General features: G+C 40.0%; 2 protein-coding genes across 7 annotated transcripts in view; one reads left to right on the top strand and one right to left on the bottom strand.

Annotated features, from left to right (window-relative positions):
• Positions 1–15,606, top strand: part of MALSU1 (mitochondrial assembly of ribosomal large subunit 1) — a 29,341-nt gene extending 13,735 nt beyond the window's left edge. Inside the window, exons 3-7 of one of the 5 annotated variants that reach the window (XM_079931041.1) lie at positions 2,429–2,510; positions 3,854–4,045; positions 6,506–6,577; positions 7,017–7,076; positions 12,998–15,606. In XM_079931041.1, coding sequence (XP_079787167.1) covers positions 2,429–2,510; positions 3,854–4,041 — 270 coding nt within the window. In that variant the 3' untranslated portion in view covers positions 4,042–4,045; positions 6,506–6,577; positions 7,017–7,076; positions 12,998–15,606. Of the gene's footprint in view, positions 1–2,428; positions 2,511–3,853; positions 6,580–7,016; positions 9,574–12,997 lie in introns of those variants that run through there. The other 4 variants (XM_079931040.1, XM_079931037.1, XM_079931038.1 and 1 more) reach the window with 4 other exon arrangements.
• Positions 9,172–22,203, bottom strand: part of IGF2BP3 (insulin like growth factor 2 mRNA binding protein 3) — a 137,063-nt gene continuing 124,031 nt past the window's right edge. Inside the window, exons 11-15 of one of the 2 annotated variants that reach the window (XM_079931035.1) lie at positions 16,251–16,367; positions 13,076–13,150; positions 10,411–10,542; positions 9,587–9,700; positions 9,172–9,295 (exon numbers count right to left, since the gene is read on the bottom strand). In XM_079931035.1, the coding sequence (XP_079787161.1) occupies positions 9,197–9,295; positions 9,587–9,700; positions 10,411–10,542; positions 13,076–13,150; positions 16,251–16,367 (537 nt within the window). In that variant the 3' untranslated portion in view covers positions 9,172–9,196. The remainder of the gene's footprint in view (positions 9,296–9,586; positions 9,701–10,410; positions 10,543–13,075; positions 13,151–16,250; positions 16,368–22,203) is intronic. The other variant, XM_079931036.1, reaches the window with a different exon arrangement.

Genomic DNA, 22,203 nt, shown 5'->3' with positions numbered 1-22,203 from the left:
TTCACTTAGTATGATAATCTCTAGGTCCATCCATGTGCCTGCAAATGGCATTATTTCTTTCTTTTTTAGGGCTGAGTAATATTCCATTGTATATAGGTACCACATCTTCTTTATCCGCTCCTCTGTCAATGGACATTTAGGTTGCTTCCATGTCTTGGCTATTGTAAATAGCACTGCAGTGAACATTGGGATGCATGTGTCTTTTTGAGTTATGGTTTTCTCTGGATATATGCCCAGGAGTGGGCTTGCTGGATCATATGGTAGTTCTGTATACATCTATATATCTATCTATATCTTTATATATCTCTATCTCTTAAGGTAGGTTTTTTGACCATGCCGCATGGTGTGCAGGATCTTAGTTCCCCACCCAGGGATTGAAGCCACACCCCTGCAGTGTTAACCACTGGACTGCCAGGGAAGTCTCTCATGGTAGTTCTATATTTAGTCTTTTGAGGAACCTCCATACTGTTCTCCATAGTGGCTGTACCAATTTGCATTCCCACCAACACTGTAGGAGGGTTCCCTTTTCTCCACATCCTCTCCAGCATTTATTTATTTAAATTAACTTTTATTGGAGTATAGTTGAGTTACAGTGTTGTTAGTTTCTGCTGTACAGCAAAGCGAATCAGTTATACATATATCCACTCTTTTTTAGATTCTTTTCTCATATAGGTCATTACAGAGTATTGAGTAGAGTTCCCTCAATACTCTTATTAGTTCTTATAGTCGGTTCTTATTAGTTATATATTTTATATATAGTATCTACAGTATATGTCTATCCCAATCTCCCAATTTATCCCCCCTCCCCCCAGATAACCATAAGTTTGTTTTCTATATCTGTGACTCTATTTGTTTTGTAAATAAGGTCATTTGTACCATTTTTTTAGATTCCACATATAAGTGATATCATATGATATCTGTCTGATTTACTTCACTCAGTATGATAATCTCTAGGTCCATGTTGCTGCAAATGGCATTATTTCGTTCTTTTTTATGGCCGAGTAATATTCCATTGTATATATGTACCACATCTTTATCCAGTCCTCCAACTATGGACATTTCAGTTGCTTCCATGTCTTGGCTTTTGTAAATAGTGCTGCAGTGAACATTGGGATGCATCTGTCTTTTTCACTTATGGTTTTCTCTGGATATATGCCCAGGAGTGGGATTGCTGGGTCATATGGTAATTCTATTTTTAGTGTTTTAAGGAACCTCCATATTGTTCTCCATAGTGGTTGTATCAATTTACATTCCCACCAACAGTGCAAGAGGGTTCCCTTTTCTCCACACCCTCTCTAGCATTTATTATTTGTCGATTTTTTGATGGTGCATTTCCTAGTTCTTTAAGATATAAATTCATGTTGTTGATTTGGGAACTATTTTTTTCATGTAAGCACATACAGCTATAAATTTCCTTCTTATTGCTGCTCTCACTGCATTCTATAACTTCATTTGTCTCAAGATATTTTCTAATTTCCCTTGTGATTTCTTCTTTGATCAGTTTAAGGTAATAAAACAGTTGATTTCCACATATTTGTGGATTTTCTAGTTTTGCTTCTGTTGATTTCTAGTTCATTTCATTGTGATCAGAAATACTTTATATGAGTTTAATCTTTGAATTTATTAAGACTTGTTTTGTTGCCTAACATATGATCTATCCTGGAGAATGTTCCACGTGCACTTGAGAAAAGTGTGTATTCTGCTGTTGTTGGGTAGAATGTTCTGTTAATGTCCATTAGGTTCAATTGGTCTGTAGTGCTGTTCAAGTTCTCTATTTCCTTATTGATCCTCCATCCATTAATGCAAATAGAGTATTGAGTCTGCTATATTACTGGGTTAGCTCTGATTTTTGGTGCATGTCATCTTGGTTGGTTGACCCTTTTATCATTATATAATGTCCTTGTCTTGTAATAGTATTTTTTTCTAACATTAGTGTATTTGTTGTTTTAGACCATTCATGGAATCTGCTGGGAAAAGAGATTATGGGATGATAAAATCCCATTAACATTGTCATGAAAGTAGATGAGATGGAATCATTAAAACTGAGAAGACTAGCCTTAAAACAGGAAGGCAGCATCTGTCTCCCTTGAGAGGGAAAGGAAGCTGGGATGGACAGAAGGGATGATATATGTGAGAAGTGGATATTGAGAGAGTTTAGGCCTGCCTCTGAGGCACCTTGGTAAATGAGTGAGTTGGCCCTGTCAGAAGGGTTTGGGCAGGAGGATTCAGGAGACAGGTATAGGAGGTGGGTAGGATTTAAGGGGGAAAAAAGTTTCCGTATGTTTATATTAAGGGGCATGGTGTAGCTGCGAGGAATGAATAAGTTAGTTGCCAAGTTAAGACCAAGAAAAATACCCCCAGACGCTCAATAAGAACAGAGATTTCCCCTATCCTCTTCCCCTTTAATATGTGATCTGGTTTTTTTCAGTACAAATACCTGAAACATAAAAGTGAGCCTCATGTTAAGATAGAAGGGAAGGACACAGATGACTGGCTCTGTGTGGACTTTGGTAAGTTATTTTGGCACATTCTACAGATAAATATTTGATATTGCACTAATCTTGAACTGTTTTCAGTTGTAAAAGGATTGAGATCTGTGTTTCTCCACATACATTTTTCTTTTTAACTTGAGAATTTTATTTTTTTATACAGCAGGTTCTTATTATCTCCACATACAATTTTTGAAGTGTGTCTAAAATAGGTTTTCTTATAACTTAGTTGGTCTTATTCACATGTGAAATCCTCTTGTCACATGGTATGTATGTAAGTTGCCATACAGGTCAGAAAGCTGATGGAGAACAGGATGGATAACATGGGAGAGATCCCCTAGTGGTGGTGGAAGGCACCTTGGGGTACACATAACCTCGGCCTTAAATAACTCAGATAAGGTGAAGGGCATTCTAGGCACAGGAAAGGACAAGAGCAGAGGACTAGAATTTTGAAAAGATTTAACAAATTTGGGTATTAATACATACATAGTTTCAAAGTATTTCCCCAAAAGATAGTTAATACAAAGGGAAAAACAGTAACTGAAGAACTGTGAAGGGTCTGAGATTTTATCTTACGTGTAAGCTAACAAGTTAGTCAAGGTTTGATGAAACACAGTTTGTTACTCAGCAACAGTAGTAGCCAGCATCAAGCACCATTTGCACCAGGGTCCCTGAGCAACACAGGACCAGATGACACCTGTGAAGTTCTAAGAGAAGAGCCCTGAGATGAGGGTATCTACATCTTTTATAATGGGCAGGAAGCAGGCCTGCGTTTGCTCTGGCGGAAATCACTTTTTCGGCCAAGGCTATATGTCAGGGTTTCTCAGCCTTGCCACTATTAACATTTTTGGCCAGGTAGTTCAGGTGCTGAGGAATATTCTGTGCATTGTAGGATGTTCTTCTCTTCTCCACCCCCCCAACTGTGAAAATCAAAAATGTCCCTTATTGAAAACCACTGCTGTAAGCATACTTGTGCTTTGATCCAGAGGGAGACAGCAGTTCTGAGAATATTTGCCAACATACTTAAAAATATAGTCCAGAACAAAAGCCTGTCAGTGTTTTGCTCACAGGCTGTGCAGACAGTCCTTGGAGGACTGTCTCCCAAGCAAACCCCATCACGAGTAATGTTACATATTGATATCATAAACCTCCTGTATGATGCACTGAGAAAAGCACAGCGTCACTTCTGTGGTATTTTTGCTGGATGGTGTCCACAATTTGCATTTCTAACAAGTTCTCAGGTAATGCTAATCTGGGGTTCACACTTTGAGAACCACTGTTCTAACTGTCAGAGGTTTGTGAGATCACAAGGGTAAAAGCAAATGAACTGCTTCTTCATTGTAAGTCTTATCTGTCCTTGATAGGCAGCATGGTGATTCATTTGATGCTTCCAGAAACCAGAGAAACGTATGAATTAGAGAAATTATGGACCCTTCGTTCTTATGATGACCAGTTAGCTCAGATAGCACCTGAGACCTTACCTGAAGACTTCATTCTTGGAATAGAAGATGACACTTCATCTCTGGCTCCTGTGGAGTTTAAATGTGAATAAAATGGTATGAACTGCTTTCGTCATTTCAGATTTGGATTGAGTCACTTATAAACCCTGCCTAGCTGGTTGTTGTCAAAACAAGTCTTATCTGTGGACACTAATCCTAACTGACACATGGAAATTGTAGGTAAGTGAGCTAATTCTCACACTGTGAATCAGTACATTCAAACTAAAATTAATATATTGTCTTTGTTCCTGAGATCTCAGCAGGATTTCCTGGAAGTTGCATTGGCCCCTGTGTTTTACTTGAGCTCTCTGCTCAGAGTTTATTTTTATTTTTTGCTGACAAAGCAAGCTACTTTTTTGGGAAGGGGCACCCAGGTGGAGAGCAGGAGGGTAAAGGAACCCAGGAGGACTGCTCCACCACATGGCTCACAGTCTCGTGTTTTATGGGAATGGGGTTAAGTTTCTGGGTTGTCTCTGGCCAATCATTCTGCCTCGGGGTCCTTCCTGGTGGCACACGCATTGCTCAGCCAAGGTGGATTCCAGTGAGAAGGATTCTGAGAGGTTGGCAGGACATAGACTGAAGTCTCCTCTCTCCTTTTGACCTTTCCTGAATTCTTCCAGTTGGTAGTATCTTGTTAGTTCTGCATTCCTTACGAGGACCTCCTGTTTAAGATAACTCATGCAAGTGGTTACTATGTTGCCTGGCCAGGGCAGGCAGTTTCAGTGTTTCCCCTAATAACTCCTCCCTGAGAGACTTCATACTCAAGATAATTTTGGGGAATTGGAGTGGAGGTCTCTTTCTTCTGTAACTACTTCCTGCTGAGAGTTGGCATAGTCCTGCCTAGTAGAGTAGAAGTCTCTCTCTACCTAATCTAAATCGAGGTATTCTGTGCCCAAAACTGGCATTCATCCTTGTAGTAACAGCAGTTTAGTTGAAACTGTTGGACCCTGTGGGGGATGAACCTTGTAAGCAGTTGAAACAGACAAGGGCCAAACAGGAGGCCTAACAGGATGGTCATCACCAGGCCCAGAAAAGGCAGGCAAAATTTGGGGTGAGGGCTGCAGGGTGTGTGACTTTCTTCTGATCGATTGGTAGTGATGTAACAGGACAATGCTCCAGGAATCTTGGCACTCGGCCTGAAGTTACCATCCTCACCTGGGTGGGGGCCTCAGTTCCTGCAGAACTCAAAGATATTGTTATGCATACTCCTTGAGGTGGAACCAGGACCCTGCCCCAAGGCTGTACCACTAGTTGACAGCTCCTCCCCTGTTTTTGCATCCCCTCCCTTTCCTGATTAGCAACTGTTTGAATCTGCCCTTTGGAACTCAGGGAAGGTCAAGGAGGAAGGTCAAGGAGGCTGAGTGAAGTCTATATCCTACAAACAAGAAACGGGGGACACAGAAAGGATTTGTACTCTGGAGCCCCCCAGAGTCCTGCCCAGTTCCAGTTCAGGGAACTAACTGGGCAACAGTGCTGGCCACTTCCTGCTACAATAGGGCATAGTCCTGTCTCAATTTGGAGAATAGACACTGGACTGGAAATATTTCTGATTCCTGATTCCTGGATCTGAGTCTTGTATGATTAAAATCTTAATCCCTTGGTCTGCCATTTTGGTGTAACAGACCCAATCAGAAGTAGCTGGAGGAATGACAATGGGATTTTTATAGGGAAAATAAACGTCATTTCTTTTCAGGAGAATAAGCCTGAAACACAGTCTGGACCTGGTGCTTTGGGGAGACTTGTAGCCAAGTAGCCAGTTGTCTAGTTTTATTGAGGTAGGTTTTAACTTTTAATGTGGTATTAACACATAGGTAACAGGTGCTATTGGTCATCAAACATGTCTCTTCTTTTTGTTAAATGTATGATCTAAAGCAATTCCGTTGTCTAAAAATGTAAGTTACGGGCTTCCCTGGTGGCGCAGTGGTTGAGAGTCCGCCTGCCGAGGCAGAGGACATGGGTTCGTGCCCTGGTCTGGGAAGATCCCACATGCCGCGGAGCGGCTGGGGCCGTGAGCCATGGCCGCTGGGCCTGCGCGTCCGGAGCCTGTGCTCCGCAACGGGAGAGGCCACAACAGTGAGAGGCCCGCGTACCGGAAAAAAAAAAAAAGAAGTAAGTTACAAGAGGAGACCTTTAAAAAGTAAGGTTGCAGTTATCAGCTGCCAGCAGACATTATTTTGAGAACGGCTGGTGGCATCCAAGTCTGACACAGCTCAGAAAACTCAAGTTCTTAGCAATACAAGGATTTGCCTGAAATCACACCCACAGTGTCATCTAGTTATTTCTTGGATGTCTTAAACCATAGCTACTCCATTTTGACTCTTAATTGTAATATTCCCCTTAATAGCCAAAGCAGATGTCACCATTAATGATGTTAGTGTTTCTCTAGGTATGAGAAGAGCAAGAATCTGGCCCATAAAATCTTCTCCTGAAAATATCTAACTATCTATCGGAAGGCCTGTTCTGCCAGTTTTTCCCAGAGCGCCTCATTCCTGTTCTCCACTCTGAACTCCTTTTCAGGGGGTGTTGAAGGTCAGCAGCTGCAGCGGCTCGTGATTTAATCTTTGTAGAGGCAGGCAGCAAGTGCCAATGGTGAGTGCCAATTTCCAGTCAGCAGGGCCCCTTCATGGTCATAAAGTTGACCATGGTTTGGAGGGGCATTTCATTCCACAGTGCTAGGAATGCTCGTTCCCAGGCCTAGCAAAGTGTTTTCCGAGTTTAAGTTTAAATCTTATTCTGTAGAACAGTATAGCCAAAAATTTTTAAAAATATATAGCAGAAAACATAACCACCCCACTGGTCCTGTAACGTAAAACCTTTAGTTCTCAGTTCATATGCAACAGTATTATCTAGGTTCACAGTCAGGACATTGGTAGATAGTGGTGCCTACCTTGAGATTGACATAGCCTTACTAAAAGTCTAAGTTTACACTTTGACCAAATTCAGGACATTCACATTAATTTGAAAAGCCAAAAATACATACTACACAGCAGGCTGCACCTGATAATGAAACACTTTATTCTGCATCAAGGTATCTGGAAAATGAAGCTGCATTTGGGGCACGTTACAGATGAGGAATGATCCATATGTGGTGAGTACAAAACTCAATTACAACAGAATTATTTCCTAGTATTACCAGATACTCCATTACCAATGCTTAATTGAAAGTAAAACATGATTTGCCACACTAGAAGGCTAGAAGTGAAACATGACAGAATTTAAACAGGCAGATATAAATGTAGCACCTATCTGTATTTAAAAAAAAAAAGTTGGAAAAATCAAATACTGAGGAAGAGCTCTGGCCTTAAGCACATTTTACCCAAAATCCAACCAGAGAGCCAGTCCATTACTTTTTTTTTTTAAAGCAATTCATTGTATGGAAGAAAATGATGAATGCTAGATGAATTCAGTGACAAAAAGGGCACTTTTTGGCTAAAACTACAAAATAAACTGATTTTCTGAAAACATTTAGGAAAACATTTCAAGTCATTTTCAAAATGTTTAAAGGATACAGTGATCTTCAGAAAAACTTACCTAGTCTGTAGAAATTCATCTTGAAATACAAATGAAGCAAAATGATTTAAGGGTTATTATATATGCCCTTCAGATCAGTATAATATAACGACTGTGATCATTTAATGAACAAAAGAAACACAATTCTGAGAGCAGTGTGGCCTTGGAGACCACCCACACCCACATAACTGTACATACCAGGCTTTGCCATCAAGGTAGGAAATGGGCGAATGCGTTCAGTATCAAAGGTCAAATGTATTATTGTATCACAGTCATTCAAATTATATTCCAAAAGTTGTTCTTGTATTTTTCTACCTTTTGACTTATTTTCAAATAACTGGTTGCAGAGAATACAGAAATCCTGCTGCAATTTATGTAATATTCTAGGTGGCCTTTCATTCTTCTTGATTTATCATTGCTTAAAATCTTCAAAATAGCTTAGTGTGAGGCTCATGACAGTGCCTGGCACGGGGAGATGTAGCCTTTTTATTGCCTTTAAACACTGTCACACCGTCTGACTGCCCCATTGGTCTTCACAAAGCAATTCTTTTGGGGTCTGCTCCAAGCATAGACCAACTGGTCTGAAATATATTGGCAAACTAAGCATCCTGTAAGGCAAGCTGAAGCTTTCTTCTTGCCAATCAATTTAAAGTTCACAGGAGCTGCATGTCTCCATAGATACACTTGCTTTAGGTAGTGATAGTCAAAAGCACAAAGCATTTATGCATTCAATCACATAGCCAAACAAAAAAACCCTGAAGTCTCCTGAAGCCATTTATTAAAACTAGCCGTTCCAAAACCTCCTGCAGCCACTTTGCTCTGTTAGTACCATCAAAAACTTCCCTACCATAAACAAAAAAATAAATGGTATTTGCTGCTCTCCAAATATAGGCACTGCTCCGTATCACTGAACGTTTACTGGATTTTCCAACTAATAACTGTCAAAAGCCTCAAAAAACCTGAAATTAATTTTCCAGCTTTACTGTCACCAGCCAGAAGTAAAATTTTTTTCTCAGTTATTTGCCTGTTAGCTAATTTTATTTTTTAAAAAACAGTTGGACTTATCTTTATAAAGTATATAAAATTTTCAGAAAAAAACAAAACAATTTTGCTTTCATTGCATTACTGAATACCTGAGGTAGTTGAGTAAAAATGCACATTTAATACCCCTGCCAACACCATTCAGCACTTCCCTTAGGTTATTTGTGTTAGTGTTAGATAAAACTGAGAACAGTTTTTCTATGCTAACAGCTTAACATTTAAGTTCTTGTAATAATCCTCTTCTGATCCAATTTTAACAATTGGACATAGGAGCAATCTATTTTTATTTACTTGATGAATTTAGTAAATGCACCATTAAGCCAATTTCTGGCATTATGGGGGAATGAATATTAAGAAAAATTAGAATATTTGTTATACTGAGAATACAACAAAAGGGAAGTGCAGAGCTCCTCTCTTTCCCTCCCTCACCCCCTAATTTTTTTCTTTTTTTAAAGCTGGGTGTCATACATTTCAGAGAGCATAAAGTATACATTCTCACAGAGACAGGAGTTCGAAAGTTGCCTGGTCCTCAGAAACAACCGGCTAGGTAAAAACTTGTGCATGTGATTCTGGATAGGGGTTCAGCGCCCGTCTGTTGGTTAAGCAATCTGTCTTTGGTTTGGCATCTGCCTCTGTGGTGGGCTGTCTCCTGAGCCTTCACTTCCGTCTTGACTGAGGTGGTCCACTTTGCAGAGCTTTCTGCTGTTGGTGCTGCTTTACCTGAGTCAGAATTTCCTGAATTTTTCTCTGGGCAACCTGCAGTAGGAGAGAGCTTTGAAATTTCTACCTGATCAAGTATGACCAAAAGTTAATTTACTCTTCCATTTCAACAACTTCAAATTGAAACTTATTTGAAGATTAAAGATACATACTTATTAGTTTCTCCTAGCAGAGTCTCTGAAATCACCTGCTTAAAGGGGGATTAAAAGTGTTAAGCACCAAGCAGCCTGAAATATTTATATGACATGGGGACACGCATGGGAGGAGGATCACTCAGGAAGAAGGAAGAAGCAGAAGAGCTCACTTATCACACTAGAGCCCACTTGCCTGGCAAGCATAGAAGTGACCAGTTATTTTGACCACCACTTGGTCATTCTCATCAGGCGTCTGGTCACGAGGGACAACAACTTCTGCGCTTGACAAATTCTGGAGCTCATTCACCTGAAGGAGATAAATACAAATCATGTTAAGTGGAGTTGTTCTTTTATCTTTTTAAATGACCGTTTCCTTACTATGTAACCAAAATACTGAGCTTTGGCTTTATATTTATAATCTCATCAAATAATACTAATAATTCTATCCGTTTACTAGTATTGTCCCCATTTCAAGGTAATTAAAACTAAGCCTTAGTGAAAGAAACTGACTCGCCCACAGTTGCATAAGTTAATGACAAAACCAGATTCAACCCCTGAAAATCTGATTCCAAAATACACTTTCCATCACTTCAGAATTGTAAATAGCTTTGAAAATGACTTGGAAGTTTTATGTGTTAGAAACTGGAAACCATTTGCTTTTTTCAGTTACAGAGGTATAAGTTATAAATGTAGATGAAATTTTTTAAAGTTTCTTTTCATGTCATTAAGTGTTTGCACAATAAAAGTAAAAAGCTGATGTATAACAACAGAAAATGCAAAATGCCCCTTATAAATATGAGACAGTTCTCCCATACAAAGTGGTCTGAAAGAGAGGCACTGCTTTCACTGGTAGCTGACACCAACACCCAGGAGGAACAAAAGGCAGTCTTCTCCAAACCTTGGCCCAGACGGTCCTGCTTTTTATAAGTTAGCCAAAATTTAGGGACTTGGAACTCCTAAGTACCTTTCAACGCTTTCCCTTTCATACCACTGCACAGGTTTTGCTGAAGTACTTGCCGTTTTGCCTCCTTTTCCAATAACTCTGCCAGCAGCAAAGGATGGCACTCTGATGTGAGCTTCAAGTTTCACCTCTTCTTTAGGACTAACAAAGTTTTCTTCTTTAATTTTTCCATAAATTCTTCCCTGAGCCTACAGATGAGAACATATCTCATCAGTGTCATTCATGTAGGAAATGCAAAAAGGTCCATTAACTTTAAAGATGGCCCGGATCCACTGGAACAGACCTTTGCAGTGATACATCTGCATTTGATAGATTGTGGAACGTTGCACAAGAGGTGGAAAAGTAAGGAAGTCCTAGAAAAGGTTGACAACAATGATAACTATACATCACAGATGAGGCAATTGAATGATTGATAAAATAAGATTAAACCATATTCTTCTGACAAAAACGGTTAAAGGCAATAAGTTAGCAGTCAGCCGAACTAAAATTTTTGCAAATGACCATTTGCTCTCCAGTCTTGAAAGGTAAAACCTCTCCTGTTGGCAATAAGATAGTAACTGTGTTTTTCTTGAGTAAAAGGGACTGCAGAGGAACTACAGAGCCACCTATGCGAGGCTCACAAGAAGCCAAGCCGCTGTCTAAATGGGCCAGCAAGGAATTTTCTAGTTAAACATTTCTTCATCTTAGCCAGATGGTTTCTACTTCGACTAAGGCTACAAAATCAAGTTAACATACACATCTGACAGTTATAGTCAAACACATCCTGTCACTTGCTGCATACAACTAGAAGTTATACATAATAAACCTCTCCTATTATGTACAACCATTAATTTGCTCTGGTATACACCAAAGGAAAAAGAAGTCAGAGTTGGTTTCATCTGACAAGCTGCCACAGCAGAGAACAAAAACAAAAGTACCGAACACGTTTTCACTGGTGCAGAAATGATAAGCTCATTTTAGGGGGTTACAGGAAAAAAAAAAAAAAAATCCATCTTAGTACCCTGTCTTCCATTCATCCTCAGTCTCAGGCCACAGATGTAGCTATCAACACAGTCAAAGGACACAACGGATATACATTGTCCTCCGAAACAAGCTCTTGAATTCATAAGAAAAAATACGGGTTAGGAGGTTTACTATTACTTAGATGTCTAAAATAAAATAATTTATTTGTTATTATCACTGATCACATAAATGACATTTAAGCATTATAGCTTTTCTTAAATGTCCCATTTAAGACAACTGAACAATACAGGCATAGGAGGATACAGGGGAACAAACTCTGAATTCCCCAGCATACAAGCATTATGAAAACTGCAAGATAGTTAATTCCATTTATAGAATAATAAGACCATAACTGATGTTTGTATTTATCTTTTAGTATTTCAAACTAAAAGTGGCTGTCTCTGTAAGTCTGGGATAGGAAGCAATTTTCAGCATCTCTGAGTTTTGATCTGAACTGCCTGGACCACAAGGCTGGTATGAGGAAGTAAATTTCTTGACCCAAGTTTGAGGCTAGCCAACTGTACCCCACATCTCAAAGCACCTCCTTTTGTTTCCTGTTCTTCCTGTAAATGAAGTGAAAAAAGCTTCCGATTTTTAGTGAAAAGTAGAGGTCAAAGAAAGTGATGGTTTAAAAGGAGGGAAGAAGTGGGCACTTGTTAACTTAGCCACATTTTAGAGCTAAAAGAAGTAAGGTTAAAGAGTTATCCTGTTAACACAGCTGCTAAGTGGTAGAAACAAGACAGGAGTTTTGGATAAATTGCACTGAATTGAGTAGCTGCTTTTACCTATGACAAACAAGACACCCTACTGAGTTTATGAGAGAAATCATACTCAAAGGTATACGTTTGTGAATTTGAGGATCTGGCAAGGTCTTAGTCTGAATCATCCCAAGTCTGCTCAGCACCACCACCAGCACATTTATGTTGTACTTCCTGTGTCAGGCACTATTCTAAGCAATTCATATATTGTTTAAACCTTATTTAAACTTTGTGGGTGTTTTTAACCCCGATTTTATAGATGAGGAACTAGGCAGAGAAAGGCTAAGTAACTTGCCCAAGGTCACACCACTGGTAAATGGTAAAGCTGGGCTTTGAACCAGCAACCTGGCTACCAGGTCTCTGCTCTTCATCACCCTGCTACACCACCTCTCAGGACATGGTGGGAGGCATTCCAGCCCCAAAGGCCCCAAACCCCAGTATGACCAATGGTTCACACCAGGACAAATGCTGTAAGAGTTCCTGCCATTTCTACCTCTAAAATTCAAAAGATTAGAGTGGCTTGTTGACCGACTGTGGACAAGGGCTAACGGTTAACCCAAGGGTAAGAGCAAACGGGGACATTTTAATTCAAGGTTGAGGCCTCTCTGGGACAAGAGGAAAAACTTGAGAACAGCAAGGCATATGAATCAGACTTGTAAATTTCAGTCTTAAGGTCTCACCTTCACACATGCTAACAGGGCATTCAGCAAATTCTCCTTTGGGAGATAGTCAAAACCAACAACCATTACAGAACTCTCAAAATTAACCAAAGGCTTTGGTTTATTTTTAAAGTGTAATTTGCAGTATGTTTCTACTCTGTTCTTAGTCTTAGAAATTTCCATTGAGAGATTCTTTATACTGAGTATTAGATTTTTTTTTACAGGAGAAGCCAGGTTATGGATTTCCCGAAAAGAAGACATCCATTCATTTGTTACCTGTGCACACACTCCAGAGCACATACCTTGAACTGAGCCTCCGGTGGCCCAGTGATAATCACCATCCTCACTTTAGCATCTGGTGCTTCAGCTGGAGCGATCTGTAACAGACCCAGTAACGGGTTATGACACTTTCAGGTGCCACCAATAGAAATGGTACACCAACCAGCCTGTCATTTGCACATGACTTACTGAAATGCAGAATGAAAGCCTTCTGGAAGGTAGTTACATGAAGCAGTGATTAATGTGGATTCATTAGTTATGGCTCCTGCCGTATACTGTGTACTTACACTGTGCCTGGCCCTAATGTAAAAGTCCAGATGCAGCCTCTACCTAACCCTCACTATTTCCTGACGAGGTACTGCCTCATGGAGAGGCCAAAGGCTGGAGAAGGTGAGTCACCTGGCCCATGATCACACAGTCCAGTGAAGCTGGAGGGAGAGCTGGGTCTGGCTCCACCATCACATTCCTTGTCACTACACCAGTGGGTGCTCAAAGGGTGGTTCTTGGCCCACGCGCATCACAACACCCTGGGCCTCCTGTATGTGCAAGAAACTGCTAGGTTCCCAGTCTAAGCCTATCAGTACATTCCCCCAAAGTACACTCGCTGGACTAACATATGGAATAAACTAACATTAATTTGGCAGAAGAAAAGTAAACTCAGACTCTTCTATTTTGGCAGAGCGTGTGAAATGACACAAAAAGCCTAGGCTAGGGAATTGTTGCAGAGACTGTTGAAGGGGGAGGAAACCAGCATTCCCTTAGTAAGAAAGGATTTGGGGAGTTGGCTGGTAGGAAGTGTTTTAAAAGAAAAAAATTTGCTAGGTATTTGCTGTGCAAGAAGCAATTCCCTATAGTAAATAATGAGAACAGGAAGCAAAAAATACAATAAAAGCCATCCCAACTACCACTCAGTATGATCACTGTCAATTACTTATAGTCTAGTAGGCCCTTCTCCACACCTTCATAATCAAAACAATGTTTTTTACTTTTAATAGACTCATGCTTCCTCCCTCAAAATAAAGCTAACATTTCTGTTACTTAGACCCAAATTAATACTATTGCTACTTTATTGCTGGGCACTAATTGTGAGTCTGTAAAACAAGCCAATAATGACTTCCTTTTAGACCACACTCTTAGGATTATTCACAGGAAACCCCAAAAAGAAGGTATCATTCTTCATCTTTCTGACTAAGGTTTCCTTTTTTTAAAAAGGATCTTTGTCAACACTGGTGATAGAAGGCTGGGGCTGAGGACACTTGTACACTGAGGTTAGGAGTACAAATTGCTACAATCTCTCAAAAGCCTGAAAAAAGCACATGCCCTGTGACTCACCAAACCCACTTCTGTAGACTTACGTTAAAGGATAAGGTTATATATGACAATTTGACCAAAAGAACTTTGTCTATCCCTGTGCAGGTTAAATTAGGAACAATCTTAATGTCCAGTAAGTTAACACAAATGATTATGGTTTGGTAATACCAAATATATGCCTATTAAAGTAAGTACATATATGGAAATGTACATTATGGAAATGTAGCGAAGTGTTAGGAGTGCTGATGAATCTTTCAGATTATGCATGTTTCAGACTTTTTGGAAACAAAAATATTTTAACCTCATCATAAAACCTCCATTAAAGCCAGAAAGAAAAAGAGCCAAACGTCTAAATACCCAGTTCTTCTTGTTCATGAAATGTTCGTCGCAGTTTTTCCAAAACAAAGCTGCTAGGCTCTTTCTGCATGTGTGAGCATGTTTTACAGATTAACTCAGTAATCAGGAAACTAACAGGATAGTAAAGTTAGTTCACCCCTTGGTCTTTTATCATGTCTTTTCCTTTACCCATTTATTTATTTTGGCTGCATTTTCTGCTCACGTTATTTTGTTATCTTTTGCTACAAGAGAGAATATGAGGGCTTTCCTGTGTGTTTTGCTTTTTTATTAACTGTGTAGTTTACATACAGTAACGCTCACTCCTTTGGTACCAAATACATAGTTGTAAATACCACCACAATCAACATAAAAACAGCTTCTGTCACTCAAAATTTCCTCATGCTGCCTTTGTTTTCAACCCCTTCACCTCCAACTCCTAGCAACCACTGATTTTTTTTTCTCAATTTCCATAGTTCTCTTTTCCAGAATTTTCATATAAGTGGAATCATACAGTATGTGGCCTTTTGAGTCTTCTTTCCCTTAGCATAATACATGTGATTCACTCAAGTTGTTTTATGTATCAATAGTTCCCTCCTTTTTACTGCTAAGTAATTATTATATAGACGGGCCACAGTTTATGCATTTGCCACTGATGAACATTTGCTGCTTCCCCATTTCCCAGTTATAAATAAAGATACTATAAACATTTGAGTGCAGTGTGGTTTTTTTGGTACTATATTCAAATTAAAAATTTCATTAAATATTTATAAAATTGGACTTCCCTGATGGCACAGTGGTTAAGAATCCGCCTGCCAATGCAGGGGACACAGGTTCAAGCCCTGTTCTGGGAAGATTCCCACATGCCGCAGAGCAACTAAGCACGTACACCACAACTACTGAGCCTGCGCTACTGAGCCTGTGTGCCGCAACTACTGAAGCCCGCGCGCCTGGAGCCTGTGCTCCGCAACAAAAGAAGCCACTGCAATGAGAAGCCCGCGTACCGCAACGAAGAATAGCCCCCGCTTGCTGCAACTAGAGAAAGCCTGTGCGCAGCAACGAATACCCAATGCAGCCAAAAATAAAATTATTTATATATATATATTTATAAAATGTAACCAAAATAAACCCCCCAATAGACTGATGTTTTCCTGAAGAAAGCTATGACTTTTATCAAGCCTTTGTCAATTTGTATATTCCTTAAAAGGACCACAGCCTTGATTGTTCGGGCACTAAATAGTGTCATTTCGGAGTGTGAGGGACCAAAGCCACGCCCAGGGAAGATGAGCTAGAAGGAATATATATCCAGGAATGCGGTGGGGCAGAACCACCATTCTAACGCCAAATTGCGTACCTGCAGACTACTTTTTCTGGAGAGAGAATTTAACTTACCTTGTTTAAGCTAGTGTTGTTTGGAGTTCTCTGTCACACACTTATGTAACCCCAATATAGACTGCCACATTCAATTCAAATTACAGAGTGGCAGGAAGACTCACATTTCTGTAACTCGCTGTCCTTAAAGCATCAGGAGAGCCACAGCTGGCAGAACAGTACCTTAATAGAAGCTCCTGCAAAGCGAGAAAGCTGTTTGATGTGTTGCCCCTGCTTGCCGATGATGGCGCCGACAGACAGGGCTGGGATGAACAGATGGACAGTCTCTGTTTCTGACTGCTGTTGGAAAAGAAAGACAGGACATACGTGCTTACTGGATACAAATCAGGCTGTATCGCTGGCATAGGGAGAGGGGCATTCTCATACTGTTAGAAATATTAGGATAGTTTTAGGAAAAACCACCACAGTAAGTTGATATGAGTTTACCTAACAGGTTGAGAAGATCTCACATTCATCCTGAAAGTGTTAGCATTTAAAACATCAGTTTTCTCTGTACAGTTTTTCCTCAAATTTACAGATTTAAAACAGATTTTGTGCCACTTAATATTGGTCCACCAAATGACACCACCTCTCTTACCACACAAATTCCTAGTGGCAGTAACAGCTCCCTCTTCTCCCTGTAAGCTCAGCGTGGAGGCAGAGAGCACGGAGCCCTGAGCACTACAGACCTCCAGAGGGGCCCTGATGCTCAGCGGCAGCCGTTCCACTTCTTTGTCCCTCCACACACCCTCAACAGAAGGCTGTTCCACATGACGTCATTTACTCACACTATTTGGTAGGAATTTTTTCTGTCTTTAGTTTCCTTCCTCTGAAGCAAAGTTGTTTGTTTTTTTTTTTAAATAAATAAAAATACTAGTAATAACAAGGCTGGTCTGGTTCTTTAAATAAAAGGAAAACCTTTTGCCAATTTACCAATTATAAACATGGAATGAGAAAAAGGAAAGGATATCACACAAGACAAAACTAAGATAGAACAATGTCAATAAATCTGAACATGTCCACGACTTGTCTAGAATTACCAAAATCAATCAGAAAAACTTACATTGACCAAATAACTGTTAACCCTGCAATCAACTAGTTACTTAAATAAAGTGCCAAGCCCTAATAGATTTGATTTTTTGTTTTCAAGCCAAACAGGAAGAATGACAAAAACCCAGTGAAAAGGAAAACAGGAAACTAGAAAAGGATAGGCAGACATGTTTCATGGAGGAAAGTCTATGAAATAAAACATTAATAAATGGGAGCCTACTGCAAATAACATGTTCTCATTTGTTTTACTTTAATACACGTTGGATATCTTCCTGTGTCATTCCTACATCCCTACCTCATTCTATGAACTGTATTCCTTCAGAGGGAGACACAACAGCGGATCGATCTCATCCCTGTTATGTATGTGTATAGTTTTCAGTTGTCAACTAACGCATTTGTAATGCTGCAATCAAATCTTTGTACAAAAAAATTGTGTGCCCTTGTACAAGTACCTCTACTGCATAAATTCTTAGCACTACTGAGTCAAAGGGCCTGAACATTTAAAATTAATAAATATTATCGAATTATCATACAGAAAGGTTCCCACTCAGTCCACACAGAACGATGGAATTCCAGTTAAGACATTCATGGAACATTTGTGTTTTTTATTAGTGGAAGATGGGTAAAAAGCATGCTGAGGTAAAAACTCAGGCTTAAGAGGAAGATAACTATGATCGGGGGCAGGTGCACACAGCAATCCTTTGTGGTGAGAGTTTGTGAGTCTCCCCTGTGTGAGCTTCTGTGCATTTACACCTCACAACTGATCCAACTGATAGAAACTAAGAGCATTCCCATTTTAAAGATGAGAAAACCGAGCCAGAGAGATTACTTGCACAAGGTCATATAATGACTGGTGTTGGAGCCAAGATTCAAACCTGGGCTTCTCTATCTCCTAAGCCGTGTTCACAAAAAGTGAGTATATACCCCAATTCCAACAGGTATGGGTGTACTTTGCAATATACATAGACCTGCAGGAATGACTGTTAAGAAAAATGTCCAGTAGAGCTCTCAGGGAAGTGCTCCCTTCCCTGGTTGTATCACTCTTCTCCATCTGTGTTGGTTTGACTTCCATGAGTCAAAAAAATTAGTAATGTGTAGGTGGTAAAAGCTTAAGCCTTTGATCATCAACATGCTGAAAGGGGCATGAGAGACAGTCCATGAACATTTTTCTTTATTTTGAATAAGGAAAACTAAAGATTAAGAATGATGTAAAGTACTAAATGTAAAATATAGACAGCTGGTGCGAAGCGGCCGCATAGCAGAGGGAGATCAGCTCGGTGCTTTGTGACCACCTAGAGGGGTGGGATAGGGAGGGTGGGAGGGAGACGCAAGAGGGAGGAGATATGGGGACATATGTATAATTATAGCTGATTCACTTTGTTATACAGCAGAAACTAATACACCATTGTAAAGCAATTATACTCCAATAAAGATGTTAAAAAAAAATGACGTAAAGAAGGGCAAAAGGTACGAACTTCCAGTTATAAAATAAGCCCTGGGGATGTAATGTACAGCATGGTGACTACAGTTAATACTGTATCGCACATTTTAAAGTTGCTAAGAGTAGATCTTAAAAGTTCTTATCACACTTAAGAAAATTTTTGTAACTGTGCAGTGATGGATGTTAACTAACTATACTTACTGTGGTGATCATTTTGCAGTCTATACAAATATTGGATCACCTGAAAACGTTGTACATCAATTATACCTCAATTTAAAAATTTACCAAAAAAGATGCGTTTAATTGAATCACCAAGGGGCTTCCCTGGTGGCGCAGTGGCTGAGAGTCCGCCTGCCGATGCAGGGGACACGGGTTCGTGCCCCAGTCTGGGAAGATCCCACATGCCGCGGAGCGGCTGGGCCCGTGAGCCATGGCCGCTGAGCCTGCGCTCCGCAACGGGAGAGGCCACAACAGTGAGAGGCCCGCATACCGCAAAAAAAAAAAAAAAAAAAAATTGAATCACCAAAAAAGAGAAGGACAAGATGCTCTACTAGAACAAGGAAAAGAAATCAACAAGTTTGTTGTCTCACCTGCAATACATCCATCTTAAGCATGTGTAAGACACTTTTAACTGAAACTTAAGGGTTTCAATGTTTGTTTCCACTACAAGAATAAAATAACCACATCACAGAAAAGTCCAAAAAAAATCTCCAATTCCTTCATCTTTCCCTGACAGTTATTTTGCTATATCTGAGGATGCTGTTTTAAAGACCTTTAGAAAGTTTGGTTTCCAATTTTTCACCAATTTGTCTAACGCTGCAATCAAATCTTTAAATGTAAATCGTGTGCCCTTGTACAAATAATTCTAAGGTTTTAGGTAATAAAAATGCTAGATCAGAGCATGAACATTTAAAATTGATATTTCCAAATTCTCATGCTAATTAATTTATCTTAGGGTGAATAAATGTGTAAAAGAAAGGGGGAAGTCATTTTGGTTCGAAACATGCCTTTCACACTTACAAATATTAAGCAGTGTGTGATTCTAGACCCCATGTCTCATTTCCCACACATAAAAATCATCTGAACTCTGCTCTTCTAAGTCTCTTCCTTTATCTGTAACCACACCCCACCATGTACCTCATTTCCTATACAAGTTAATCTAAAATTCAACTCCAGAAAATATTCTTGACAAAAACCATTGTACATTTTGTTTCTTCAGCATCTGTATAAATAGATGTGCATACTATACTCTTTACAACTTGGTATATCTTTGGTATGTTTCCTAGGATGTTGTAACACACTGCAGGCCTTAATACAGCTGTCAGTCTAATGAAGATTCCCTTGGGGCTCTATAACCATTCCTGGAACACACATAGCAGAAGAGGTTTTGCCTTCCCACTGAACTCTTGACTGTGGATATTTGTGAAAGAGGCCTATCCGGCACAGCTTGGCCAAGTCAACTTCTACTGCTATTCATCAGCGAAGAACCAAATGGAAATACTGAAGAATGAAATAATTTTTAGTCATAAGAACAATGCCTCTCTCTCTTTTTTTTTTTTACAGTACGCGGGCCTCTCACTGTTGTGGCCTCTCCCGTTGCGGAGCAAGGCTCCGGATGCGCAGGCTCAGCGGCCATGGCTCACGGGCCCAGCAGCTCCACGGCATGTGGGATCTTCCCGGACCGGGGTACGAACCCGCATCCCCTGCATTGGCAGGCAGACTCTCAACCACTGCGCCACCAGGGAAGCCCAATGCCTCTCTTTTGAAAGCACTGTACCTCACAGCCTGCTAGGGTGTTAGGCAATTACCACATACCATTTATTCCAGAGGGACACTTTAAGGCCTCTCTTATTTTAATAACTGGACAGGAATGAATTAATGCTGACATTGCCCATAAACTGTGCTCAATGTTAGTATCAATTTATTTTGTCATTCTGGTCCTTATATTAAAACTGGTATGTTAATCTGAACCAATTTTTTAAAGTAAAGATAGGATCTAACTTTTATCTCACTGAGAACATCCATGTAATGTTCTTCTGAATAATAAACTTTTTTTTTAGGGGGGTGGGAGGAGTCGGGGGCTGGCAGTAATAAAGACCTAAGGATCAGACTAAATCTAATGTGTAACTCACCCAGGTCTGCCCCAGTGTATTTTGCCATGACTATATAATTATTTGCTTTCTGGGCCATGTTCCAGAAATACTTTATGCTGCTTACAAAATACACAATAGAAAGATAAGACAAAGGAGGTGAAGAAATAAGAGCATAGGGACCTCAACAGAAAAGATAAAACCAGAAATGCTATTATCATACAAATTTGGCTCTAAGCTTCCTAGCAGCTAATTTAAAAAATTAGTTACATGATTTACCACATCTTGAGAAAAACTATTCGTTTAGTAAAAACTACTTTTCCTGGGACTGACCCCAGACAGCAACTTCTGAATGTCCTCAGACGCCGAATGTAACAGGCATCATCCCCAGAGCAAAAGTCCCAGAGCCTCACAAATGTAGCCTGAGCATGTCTCCGCCTAGAAGATACCGAGGACCATGGCTACGAGAAAAGGTCACGGGCAGAAAGTGTGTTGTAGTCTCAAAAGTTGAACAAAAGCAAAATCATCTTTCTGATACAGTCATGGATGAGAGGCTATAGATGTTTTTGTTTTACTGATTTTGGGGAGGTGGGGTAGGAGGTAACAAATCCATTACGGAGATTAAGAGTGAATTTAAAAGTTGAGTGAAGATTTGGAAAAGGAATGGTAGACAGTAGAGAAGGGCTAAAAGGACCAAACTATAATAGAAAGAAGGGGCAAAGACATAAAGAAAGCATCAGTATGCAGACAGAAAGAAGTTCCACACTGAGAGGTTAGAGGGAAGTAAATGAAGCCTGCCAGGAGGCCGTGTCCTGGACTGACAGCGCGGTGTGTACTGTTGGTAATAGCACCTTAATGAAAAGGTGACTCATCAGGTGTCTGAAGCCTGATGAAGACGTTTCTGAACGCCACCCAAATCCCTTTGTTCCAGTTCCATATCCACCAAGCACATCCCTGACCATAAATTTCTTGTCATCAAGGAAACTTTCCTCTGGGAATATAAGGCACCTCGCATAAACATCCTGTCTACTGGACAGTCATTAAACTGGCCCATTCTTATATGGGATTCTGTGTAGTAAGCCATGTTTTCAGGATTAGAACACCCAGATAAACATAATTTTTACATGTAAAACTAAGAAGCCAGAACAATGGGTTATGATAAGTCTCTTTCACCTGTGAATCTAAGACTCTGAGATGAGCTTAAAAAAAAACGCATCAGCATTACCCTATAGCGTTACACATTCTTTGCATGTAAGTTAATGTTCAGCTGCATTATCCTGAACGCGTCTTCCTAAACTTTCAGAGGTGAAAGACATTCAGGTCACAAGCTGTTTCCCAGTGGATTTCTGCCAGATGCCTATTGGCAAAACTTCCTTTGGACTTCTTGGCAGACCCTACACTATAGCTTGAAATAACAGAAGAACAAAGCTGCTCAACTGAAAGTTTGCATAACTGGTGAAGTCTGCCAATGAGTAATTCCTAATCATCTATCATGAGGAAATACAAGAATGAGCAAACAGTAAGGTTAAGTGTATTTACATTGTGGGGAACAGAA

Source organism: Stenella coeruleoalba (genome assembly GCF_951394435.1).
Source record: "Stenella coeruleoalba genome assembly, chromosome: 9".
Lineage (NCBI taxonomy): Eukaryota > Metazoa > Chordata > Mammalia > Artiodactyla > Delphinidae > Stenella > Stenella coeruleoalba.
Note: the sequence above shows the minus strand (reverse complement) of the source record. Positions and strands in the feature narration are given on the sequence as shown.